The 12164-nt window shown below is 44.4% G+C and overlaps 1 protein-coding gene across 2 annotated transcripts in view; it reads left to right on the forward strand.

The window, feature by feature from the left end:
- Positions 1-12164, forward strand: part of RGS12 (regulator of G protein signaling 12) — a 218373-nt gene that overhangs the window by 166772 nt on the left and 39437 nt on the right. For both annotated transcript variants that reach the window (XM_088462245.1, XM_088462244.1), the window contains exons 9-15: positions 1920-2079; positions 3079-3191; positions 4393-4581; positions 4861-4934; positions 6319-6445; positions 7794-7890; positions 8657-8724. In XM_088462245.1, coding sequence (XP_088318371.1) covers positions 1920-2079; positions 3079-3191; positions 4393-4581; positions 4861-4934; positions 6319-6445; positions 7794-7890; positions 8657-8724 — 828 coding nt within the window. The remainder of the gene's footprint in view (positions 1-1919; positions 2080-3078; positions 3192-4392; positions 4582-4860; positions 4935-6318; positions 6446-7793; positions 7891-8656; positions 8725-12164) is intronic.

Here is a 12164-nt window from a genome sequence, read left to right on the forward strand (position 1 = left end):
TAATTATATTCCGTAACTCCTGTATATACTGTACATAACTTGTAGGTGAGGTGTCCATACATCATGTGTGGTTTATGTGTCTGTCTTACAATGTATTCCTATGGTTGAACTTTGGTGATCTGGCTTTTTAACCTCTGTTTTGGAGAGCAGCAAGGTGGTGTGTATATATAATACAATTAGATCGATCACAGATGGCGGCACTCGGCGTCTTGATAAAAAAACGTAACTTTATTATTGGGATAAAGTTGAGGGTTTTTTTTAATCAAGGCGCTGAGTGCCGCAACCTGTAATTGATCTATGCATTGGAGCGGCCACACTCCTAGGAAGGCACCTGCACAATTAATATTGACGATTCTGTGAGTGCCAGGAACCTGTCTGACAAACTGTAAATACAGGGAATGTTAGTGTCAAAATATTGCAATAATTTGTCCAGCTGGCCAACCACGTCAAGGTTTTCCAATCTGGCCAGTCCCTACACTGACTCTCCAAAATATGAGCTTTGCTCTGCCACATTTGGTTCCAGCTAACACACAGATTTTATATGCAAGTGATGCTTCCTCCATGAGTATGGGTCCCGGCTTATAGAGACAGAACCACACCCAGGCAAATCAATTAATTAGCACCTGGGAATAAACTGACAAAGTTTGTCTTACATTTGAAAAGCAGGGTGTCCTAGCAAATGTGACCACAAAACAAATATCTAAACAGGCTTAATCCACGGCACTCAACCATATGAGGAGCCCTTGGTATCTGAGCACATTTGCATTTAAAAAAAAATCATACAAACTCGGCACTCACCCACTTTTCAAACTGTAAATACAGGGAAAGTTAGTTTCAAAATATTGTAATCATTTGCCCAGCTGACCAATCTTGTCAAGGTCTTGCCATCTGGCCAGTCTCTGCACTGATTCAAAGATCCCCACATAAGACTGACAACACTCATATTGGACACTTACATCACCTTATATACTGAGGCAGGAATAAAACAATCATCTCATAAAGAGGGGAATTCAATTCCTTCACTTACCTCTAGTCTTCAATCCTTCAAGCGTTCCCTGAAAACTCACCTCTTCAGACAAACTTATCAGATTCCAGAACCGACCACATAACCTTCATAGCTTCCATGTCTTATTACATCCCCTCTCACAGTCCACACATAACCTCACGCATCGTCTTTCTTTCACATACTCCTGACATTTGGCCGACATTCCTGTGTGACTGGATCATGCAGCCAACTAAGAAACTCTGCATTCTGGCTGGACCAAATTGCAATATACAGCACCTATCCTTGTGTATCAATGCCTATTTCCCTATAGATTGTAAGCTTGCGAGCAGGGCCCTCTTACCTATATGTCTGTCTGTTTATTATCCTGTTTAGTTCTATAAATGTTCCCAGTTGTAAAGCGCAACGGAATATGCTGCGCTATATAAGAAACTGTTAATAAATAATAAATAAATTCCATGCGATGTGCTGTTCTGGAACGGCCCATCGTGCCCACCCAGCTTCGTCGCTACTGTACATGGCTGACATATACGCGTACGCCGCCGCGATGCCTGGCGGCACATTGTGCTGAATTGAATCGGCCCCTATGCTTGCATTAAAAAAATTTTTGAGAGTAACTTTAAACGTATTATTTAGAGGGGATTATCTGCTGTAAACTATTCCCAGTTTCTGATGTTCTTCAGCATGTTTGCCATAAAGGGGATTACTTGCGTATCTCGATGTACACCAGGCGGAACTCGTATCTCCACGCTAATCGTGTTTGTCACAAGATAAGCCGATTGTTGGCCCCACCAGCTGAATGATATAACCGTACCATGTTTTGTAGTCTGCGCCTTTTGTTGTTTGAAATCCTTTTATTCTTTTGTCGTTGAAGCCGTTTGTGGCCTGACTTGTGTTTCTTGTACACGTACTACAGCAGTTCAGCAAAAAAAACAAGTCGGGGAGATCTTTAAATGAGGAGTCGGGAGGGGAGGAAGATAACGAGAGGAAGAAGAAAGGGACTTTCTTTTCTTGGTCCAGAAGTAAGAGCATGGGGAAGTCGCAGAAGAAGAGAGAGAATGGGGACATCTCTAACGGTACACACTCCTATACGACCGCTTCTCAAAAAAAAAATGATAGGTTAAAAATACGCCCTTTATATTGCGTTATAGGCATTGTACAAATGATGTTACTTTAGGGACTCTTTCAGTTCTCATGCAACTAGTATTAAATAAGTCGTGTTCTCATTCTGCCTTCTTAATATACTTTTTAAGTATGTAATTATTTTATCGGGTAGATACACTTTTTTATTTTCTTTTATAATGATGTAACGCTGACCTATCACATCACGGGGCCATACAACTCCTGATGGTAGTAACACAAGGCTGCGAGGCACAGAAAGGAGTTGGAGAGAAAAAAAAGCAATGTATTTAGTAAAAGTTACAGGAGGGTATGTGAATTAGTTAAAGAAGGTAGAAACCCCTTTTTAATCTGTCATTGTGAACGGAGTCTGTCATTTTGTGAAACCCAACACTTTCTCCACCGTCTCAAAGACCTCTCCTCAAATTTCCCTTTAAAGGGAAGTTGGGCTTAAATGACTAAACAGCATAAATAGGCATCTTGTAACGTGCGGACAGTAGCGATTGCTGCGTCTTTTGTTATAGGGATCAGACAGGCCGCTGTCTTGTGATTATATTCCATTTGATGCTCTTAGTGGCTCCCCCGGTGCGTCCTTGAATAATAGACAGGATAGAACACCGATGTCTTCCTGTGCTATATTCATAGCAAACTCAAAATTCATCAGTGAAAAAAGTGCGTTTGTGTGTTCTTTACACTTGATGAGTGTACAGGCCCTAAATAAAGGCTTATACTCTTCACTTCAAGGCCGTCTTTGTAGATTAACGTACATCAGTGGTCATCTGTCAAAGAAAAACCCATCAATAATAAAAAAGAAGGAAAGTTAATGAATGAATAGCCAAGGCACTGTAGAGCTGGATCCTAGCTCTGCGCCTGTCTGGTGCTTGCAATGTCCTGCAGGCCGGCCAGTCTTTCCGAATCTGCAACTGACCCGCTGTCTTTCCCCATTTTCCTGGCAGATTGTTCTCTTATCAATGGGGTTCCCAGCAGGAGACGGGAATCGCTAGGTTCTGTATCCTCTTCAGCAAGTCTTGAGATGATTAACTGTGGCAGTAATGGAAATGTGCTGGAGGTAAGGATCACATTAAGTCTCCTAATTGTTTTACAAGGCAGAAATTCTTATCAATCGCTTGGACATAAGGGTGCTACATTTGTTCCCTTGTAACTCCGATTATGCACATTTTAACACAGTGATGGACTCTCATGACATTTATAGACTTGTCTTTACATAGGGGGTTTGGTTTAGCTAAGAGATAACTAGCAGATATGTGCACATTTTATGGAGTTGGCCCTATAAATTCACTAAGAACGAGTGACCTTCCCTTCAATGGTGTCAATTATTTCCCTAGCTCCCATGGAATTCAAAGACACTTTTTTTTTATTTTGGGAAAGAGGGACAAAAACTGATGCTGCCCCTCGTTTCATTGTCCCACTGACACTTTAATGCTTACGAAAAGTCTCTCATTTACATATTGGAGTCATCGGCAGTGGTTACGGTATTTTAACTGTAAAAGGGTAGAGACTGCTTATTTGTTTTTATCCATCAGTCTTCCCTTTGGGCTAGTGGCTCTGGTATGCAAATGAGCTTTTTCTCAAGTGCGCCCCTAGTGTTAATATTATGAACAGCGGTACAAAACCAATACGGCCGAATCAATTAATGTACACATCGCATATTATTTTTTTTCAGCATGTTTGCTCCTGCGATCCCTGGTAGAAATGACAACGTCGAGCGGTAGTTGCACATGGTGCGACTCGTGAGAAGTGCATTAGTGGGGATATCGCCCTGTACCCCCAAAAAAGTGGGCAATAAGATTGCAGGGTAGTATAGAAGGTAGTCAGTGTCCATAAGCAAAGTATTGGAGGTTTTTAAAAGGCGTCACCTCCTAGATAAGTGAAAAAAATTTGTCCCAACTTTTCACCTACTGGACCTAGGAGATGCAAACTAAAAGCTACAGTAACTCCCACTGACCGCCGCGGTAAATTGGCACAGATTTCTAATTCAATCGCAAAATCTCTCCAAGTTTTTAACCCACGGTTAACTTATCATGGCCAATTTGATTTACTCCTTAGAAGTTTTGCTCTATAGCAATTCTTCAGTAAATCATTCTTATTATTATTTGTTTTTTCTCCCCCATATTTTTCCGTGTTAGAAGTCTGCGTGCACTCGGCGTAGCTATACTCGCCGGATACAGCCAATGAGCCATGGCTGTCTGACTCCCCGGTTCCGCCGTCTGCTCTTTTTATTACCTGTCCCGTTTCTCTCTCTTCCAAAGTTTGAATCGTCAAGAGTATCCTCTTCCGAGAAATCCCCCAAGCACTGTTACATCACCATGCCAGACGGCTCGTCCTGTGCCATGGCCGTGAAGACCGGCTTCTCCATTAAGGAAATTTTGAGCGGCTTGTGTGAGAAACACGGATTCAACATCGCTGCAGTGGATCTATTTTTAGTCGGAGGCAGCAAGGTATTGTATTTCTTTCCTAACCGTCCAGAGGGTTTGATTCTGTGTAATGGATAATGCGATGTCTCTTTCCACCTAACCCCTTAATCTCCGACATGCTGGCTGGCCGGGCCACAACTAATTATTGCTTACAGAGCAGGGAAGGAGTTAAAAAGACTTTGGGACTCATTACAGAGTCCTGCACAAGTAGAAGCGTGCAGACTGTGCGTTATGCCTCCCTGCCCTCTCCCATGTGTGATTTATTGTATGTTTCTGTTTATTTTCTCTCCACATGTCATGAAGCCTCTCGTTCTCAGCCAAGACAGCAGCATTCTAGAGTCCCGGGACCTAAGAATAGAAAAACGAACATTATTTCGGTAGGGAAAAACAAAATGAATATAACAAACGTAAATTTGGGCGGCCGGGAGGTTTTTCCACTGCAGACCCTCCTGGCGGTCGGGTTTCCTTCCCGGGCTGTGTAATAAATGCCTTTCATTGTAAGAGGCTGCATTATGTGGTCTGCAGCCTCCAAACGAAACACTTTTCCTGGGATCGCTGCTGCAATGTAACATTCAGGGACTGTATAGTCCTGTGTATAAAACCGTTGTAACCACAGCAAGACTATAAACTTTGTCTTCCTCGATGAGTAAAACTACTCCAGACTTCAGAAGGTTTGTTCTCTTTGTGTTTGCCACATTTGTGTCTGCTATTTATCCGAGTAATCTGATAGCCAAGGACAGGGCTCCATTTGGGTCTTATAGAAGATATTTTACATTAAATCTGCAGAGCAATAAAAACGACAGCTTTCACTCAGAAGGGAAATCTGTCCGTGTGTAGAGTAAGAATCTATAATGACCTTAATTGAGCAGAATATGTAAAAATTTGTGTTCAGCATCTTACCATTAATGTGAAAGTCACCAAAACATGGGTGGGCATTAAGAGCCCTCCAGTAGTTGTGGAACTACACATACCAGCATACCCTGCCAAAGTTTTACGATCAGGGAATGCTAAAACTGTTGCAGGGCATGCTGGGATGTATAGTTCCATAACAGCTGGAGGGCCTGCTCTAGAAGGTTTAGATCTGCATAAGGAAAATAGGCCCTTGTTCCAAAGAGCGTACAATCTAAATACATACTTGGGAGTTGCATAAATGGGCAGAAAATAAAATTTTAATATGTTACAGATGCGTCCTCACACACCTAGCCTCCATATGTTCTGCGGTGCAAGTGAGCCACACCGAACATGGTAGCAAAGCGACTTTTTCTTTGGACGATCGTCTTATTCGCACCGCAGACCAATCTGTACCATAGGAGTTAGGCTGCAGCTTTAACACACAGGAATTCCTTTTTAAGTATGTACGAAGAAGCCGCAGATGAAGCACGGAACTTGGCTTGAAGAAAAGCCGCGGTTGCGGCATTGTAGCACTTTGTATACAGATTCAGACTCATTCGTGCACTAATATACAAGTTTCGCATATCGTATTAATCAGCGCAGTCGTCTTAAGCAATTATATCGCATTGATGAAGACGCACATTTCAGCGGAAGATGCGCAGGGCAAGCCGACTCACAGGGGACCTGGAACGGCGAAAAGGGCTGTTTTGAGCAACTGCGGCAATAGTGTATAAGGACACATCTGTAATTGTTTTGTTGGGAATTGGAAAATCAATGTCTGGTAGCGTAATTGGATTTCCAGTGGTTAAGTTTAGAAAGAGGCTTAATTCATTCATTTTTATTTATTTTTATTTTTTTTTTTTTTTTTAGTTTGGATCTTGTACCAATTAACAGATCAGTGGGACTGAAAGCCAAACCTACCAAGCCGGTAACTGAAGTCTTGCGTCCAGTTGTGGCAAAATATGGGCTGAATCTTGGCGAGCTAGTAGCGAGGCTTGTGAGTACCTCAGTCTCCAACCATTGCGCTGCAATGAACTACACATATCTTATATTTACAATATAACCGTGTAATAAGTGTGCTTTCTTCTGATTCAGCGTATTGTCTCCCAATTATGGGGTCAATCCAATTAAATGCGAAGGGTGAGAGTTGCCGCTGCAACGGCGTTAAAACGCCAGCAACGGACCTCGCACCTTTCACGGCCTGCTCCGAGCCTGAATTCGCTTACCTTTTCTCTGAGCCCTATGGGGCTGCGAGCACTTTTAAGCGAATCCAGGCTTCCGTGAAGTGCGCCCATTGCCCTGATGACTCGCACCCGCAAGATCATTGCGGCTAATTGGATTGAGCCCTCAGTTTAAAGTGCCTCAGTTTAAAGCTGGCCACACATGTCACATTCTAGTTGGCCAATTTAGTAATTTACAATCTAATTGTATGTAATTTTAGTTTAATGCACAGAAGAATTTAGAACGCATTTATCTTGTTGCAGCATGTGTAGTAGTCAGATGACCACTAACCATCATTCTGCCAGATGGAATATCTTTTTCATCAGCATGGTGAGATTGGCCATATCAAATGTTTTTGCAATCTAGTTGTAGCACAGCCTAATCTACACAATGTGATTGGCCCAGTGGTGTGATAAATGCTTCTATACATTTAAAGCAATTTGTACACCGTTGTTGCTTTTCTTTACTTGTATAACCCCAATCATATGTTGGTAGCCAGTTATCCTACCAGTATGTTTTTGGGCTATTTTTTTTCCCTACCAGGGATTTCACACCTGCTGAATACGCAGTGTGCAGCTGTGCACTATTGAGTTGTCTCATGAGCGTTGCCATATTATAGACAGTAGTTTCTGGCTATTGCGTTAAACAGATTCTGCTTGCACCTTCATAGGCTGCATGCAGAATCTGCCTTCTGTAGTTAAAATGTGGAAGTCACACTTGGATGACTCTGCCCCTAATTGATAATCTGAGTGGCATATTCTTGGCTTCGCTGTTCCATTGCCTCTCCTTCCTTTTCAATGCTTAACAGTAACTGCCAAAAGAATGAATATTTTATATCGGTTGGCGCTGCTGAAGGTGGGATGAAAGGGGCACAAGCCTTCAGAAGCCCAGTACTGCCGGTCTCCTGCTTGCAGCTTATGCCAGCCTGATACACATGGGGATGGCCAGTTCATCTGAGAGGGGCATTGACAGCTTCAACGCCTGTTATAAATGGAGCCGGCCGGAGCCAGATTATCCATTAGGCAAATCCTGGTTTTGTTTTTTTTTTCCTATTGAAATTGACTTTACGAAAGAAAGGAAGGAAAAAAAAAAAAAAGTAACTTTATATTGTGCCGTCACTACAGAGTGGGGAGCAGGAGCATCTGGATTTGGGGGTCCCCATCTCCACCTTGGATGGACAGAGAGTTGTACTGGAGGAGAAAGAGAACTCTAGAAGTAAAGGTTAGTACATTTAATTGCTTGGGAAAAGGTAACTGATCTTCTGGAATCGGTATGAATTTTCGGGTGAAAATCCCGATCGTCCCCAGGTAAGTATATACTAACCAAAACCTCCCCCCCCCCCCCCCTCCTTAAACCTCCTTAGGGGTGCCTAACCCTAACCTTCCCCCCCCCCCAGTGCCTAACCCTAATCCCCCCCTCTTAAGTGCCTATACCTAACCCCCCTCCCCCGCCACCTATCCGCAGCGGCGCCTGGCATCACTTCGATCGGGATGCTGGGCGCCGGTCTCCCGGCGTCTGTAAAATGACAGGCGTCTACATTTTAAACGCCTGTCATTTAACCCTCGCCGGGATAAAGCAGTCAGGAAGCCGGCTGTCGGGATTATGTTCGCCGGCTTCCCGACTGTATACCGATCTCCTGTACAACCTGCCCTGTTAGCAGTGAAATAATAAAATATTTCCCTAGGCATCCTTGATATATTATCACATAGTCAACCTTTAATATAATATGGGAATATTTTATGCTAAAAAGATAAACTGGTCGTCTTTGAGTTTCTCTCCTATTGTGGAGATTGGTATTTGCTGGGAGGAACTGGGCAGTGCCAAGGCCACATTTCCACAGGTCTGACTCATTGTACATTTTACATAGTGTAGGTTCCGCCTTGAGCAGGATCCTACTGTGTAATGTTCAGTTTATTGTTCTTTTTACGAGCTAATCTTTATTTTTCCACTGTTTGAGTTATAATTTATAGCTTTTATTTGATTGCAGACAAAGGCAAGGCCCCGGTGAACAAATTGAATCCGGCAATCACAAACTCCAGAAATCATGCATACACGGTAATTCTATCTCATTGCTAAGTTGGTGTTATACATTGTGGGCCTGATTCAGAGCCACTCGTAAGTGGCAGCTCGTTCGCTCCGAGCGATGTTTGCCCAACTGCGCATGCGTACGGATCGTTATACGCATGCACGAACCAGTCAGTGCGGCCAAAATTCATGTGCTCGCAAAATAGCGAATGCCTGCTAATTTGAGTGACAGGATGAGGCGTATGTGGGTGGTAACAGGGGAAGGTGCTTGAAAACGGGGAGTGGAGATCCGATCGCAGGCGTGCTTAAAGGTCAAAACGGGCGTTTTATGGGTGTGCATAATTAAAACAGCAGCGTCATTGACCACGTCACTGGATTATTTTATAGCCAGAACTGCTCGCAAAATTGTGGTAGCAAAAACCAACCACAAGAATAGCGAGCAGCTCATACCCTGTTCGATGTACTCGATTAATCTAAAAAAACGACCGCAAGTTTTGTTCGCTCGTTCAGACCTAGAGGCGTGAACAGACCGCAAACAGCGAACGGTTCATTTGAATAGCCACCCCTATTTTCTGGACGAGCGAGCGCAAATAGCGACCGGCTCTGAATCAGGCCCAGTGTCTCTTTTAAAAGAGACACAAACGAAAATTTGTGTTTTAAATTGAAAATCCATTATTTTATAATACTACTCTGTGCGCTTTGTCGCTGTTTATTTTTATTCAGCCTTAGAGCACGTACCCACAGACATTTGAAAAACCGTGCCTATTAGCAATATAGACAAATCTTTAACATTTTACTGTGGCTTTAACTCAGCGCTCAAGGTGTCTTTCCAGCAAACCTGGCGAACTACGGACTTGTTCAGCGCCTTATTAGGGAAACTGTAGAGTTCCGTTACAATGTCTGTCATAATAATTTAAAGCTAAATTACAAGAGCCGTTTAGCAGTTGTTCGATTGCGAGTGATTAATCACTTACCGGATATCGTCTATTTATTCATCTGTCAACCCTCTGCTACAGGTGTGTGGTTTGTTTTGGGGGTGAACACTGTCACATTGTATTTTGCATAACATTGTATTGTTATGTTTAAAGATGAGGAGAAACAGGAGGCTAAAGCCCCTGTGCTGGTTTCATGTATGGCCTGTCAGGTGGGCTTGTCCCCTCAGGATTTCATAGAGGATGGATTGTGTGCTCGCTGTTATAAGGAGCCACAACATCATTCTTGCCTACCAGCTTCTGGGCTGAGACCCCCTTGGGCTTCCTTTTCTCAGGATATGGCGCAAGTTGTGAACCGTTTATCAACACCCAAGCTGACCCCGACTATGGGGTCCCCTCAGCAGCTACAACCTGCTATGTTTATGCCTCCTATGCATCCGTCCTGGATGGATGTTTATGCCCACTCAAGCCAGAGTATGGCTCCGTCCCCTGCTGTGTGTCGGCAAATGCTGCAAGCAGGCAGGCTGGTAGCACCTAAAACCAGAAGGCAGTCTGCTTCTTCCTAGCAGTCCGTCCAGCCTATAGATTCTGATGCATCTTCAGATGATTTTGAAGAGGTACAGGACTCCCCTCAGGAGTCTCTCTCAGGAGAGCAGGACCATCTGGCAGCAGTGGATGTTCCCTCCTTAATTAGGGCGGTCAAAACTATCTTAAACATAGTTAGTGAAGAACCAGAATCTAGGAAGGCTCCAGTGCTCAAGCGCCAGAAGGCCGTTAAGGTTCTGAACTTATGGGGGGGGGAAGCATGGAGTTCTCCTGTTAGATGATTCCTTGTTATAAATAAAGTTACAGCTTTATTCCCCCTCCCACCTGACGAATGTGCTAAATGGGAAGTTCCGCCTACTGTGGATGCTCATGTGGCACATCTGGTTAAGAGTGCCACATCGCCCATTCCATCTGTATCCTCCCTTAAGGATCCCACAGATAGAAGACTTGAAACCTGTCTCAAGGCGTTTTTTGCTCTGCCAGTAGCTGTTGCCCGCCCGGCCACGGCTTGGGTGTCAAAGGCCATTGAGGAGTGGTCAGGGGCACTTGAAAATACTCTTCCAGAGGCTTCGAGGGAGCAGCTGACGATTATCTCCTATAACAAGGAGGCAGCCTCCTATTTGGGAGAGGCGGTATTAGATGCCGGTATTCTGGCTTCTAAGGCATCAGCTGCTTCAGCTGTTGCTCACAGAGCCCTATGGTTAAGGGCCTGGACAGCAGATGCAGGTTCCAAGAAGGCTCTGGAATCCCTGCCGTTTACGGGAGGCATACTGTTTGGCACAGAAATGAATAAGATTGTGGATACTCTGGTATCTTCTAAAGCGGCTGGTCTACCTTCAACGACTACCCCTAGACCTAGACAGTCGTCGTTTCGAGCCTTTCGCCCACAAGGAAAAGCGAAAGCTCAGTCTTCCTTTAGACAACCCAGTTCTCGTAGGATACTGCAAACCAACAGATCTTGGTGTTATCAGGCGTCCGGCTTCCACGTCAGACGACAAACCCTCGGCCTGATGGGTAGGCCTCTAATTATTATAGGGGCAAGCGCTCTCTAGATTGTGGTTTCGTTATAGCAGCTGCTGGATCTATATAGGGTACCCTGTCTCTATTTTTTGGAGACTTATTAAAGAGATTGGAAGATCCGCGCTAATTAGTTATACAGTATGTGTGTTGCTTGCAATTGTGGATACAAATGGATAAACCCCACAAAATGTTAATTTATTTTATTAATAGAATTGATGGGATTGGTTCTTGGAGTCACAGTGCTCCCTATGCAGCTAAATACAAGTTAATGGATTAATGTTCCAAAGTTAATTGATACCCTGACCGGGATTTTATCTTTGGATCTGAAGTACCCTAACCGAGTGAAGTATAACAGTTATTAGATTCCCTGATCGGGTGTAAGTCTAAATGGGTCAGCTGTTGTGCTGATTAAAATAGATGTAGAATATTGGAGAATTGTTCCATTAGGAAGCGTGGGGGGGTTTGGAATGTTGCTGGGGGCTGTGTCTGGTGGAGCGGCGTCCCGTGTCCTGCCAGGTGCACAACTTAGCCAGTGTAGCGCTCACCTCCTGGTGAGCGATAGGATTGTCTTCTGTTCTTAGGGTCCTAGCAGGCGTCCCTCTGTCTGCTAAGTCTCTGGGTTGGTGTACTCACCGGTCCGTCGCGTTCCTTCCGAGGTGCCGCGCTCTCGCAAGATTGCGCGGTCCTCGGTGTTCACGCTCCGGGAGCCGGTCGCTGGACTCGCTGGAGCGAGGAGACTTTGTGGGGATGATGTATATAATCCTGGTTGTGTAGTCAATGAGCTCCGACGCGTATCGGCCGCTTGGCCTTCCTCAGGGAGTTGAAGGGTGGGCCTCCCCTGGGGAATCCCAGGGTAGGAGGCCGACCTCTTCAGCTTTCGGGTACCTGGCATCAGAAAACAGACGCCTGGGTCCAAGAAGTGGTCTCTTGAGGATACGCCCTTACTTTCTGGAAGAGTCCCCCGCAAAGGTT

The sequence above is a fragment of the Taudactylus pleione genome, unplaced genomic scaffold (assembly GCF_031769625.1).
Source record: "Taudactylus pleione unplaced genomic scaffold, aTauple2 ptg001166l, whole genome shotgun sequence".
Classification (NCBI taxonomy): domain Eukaryota; kingdom Metazoa; phylum Chordata; class Amphibia; order Anura; family Myobatrachidae; genus Taudactylus; species Taudactylus pleione.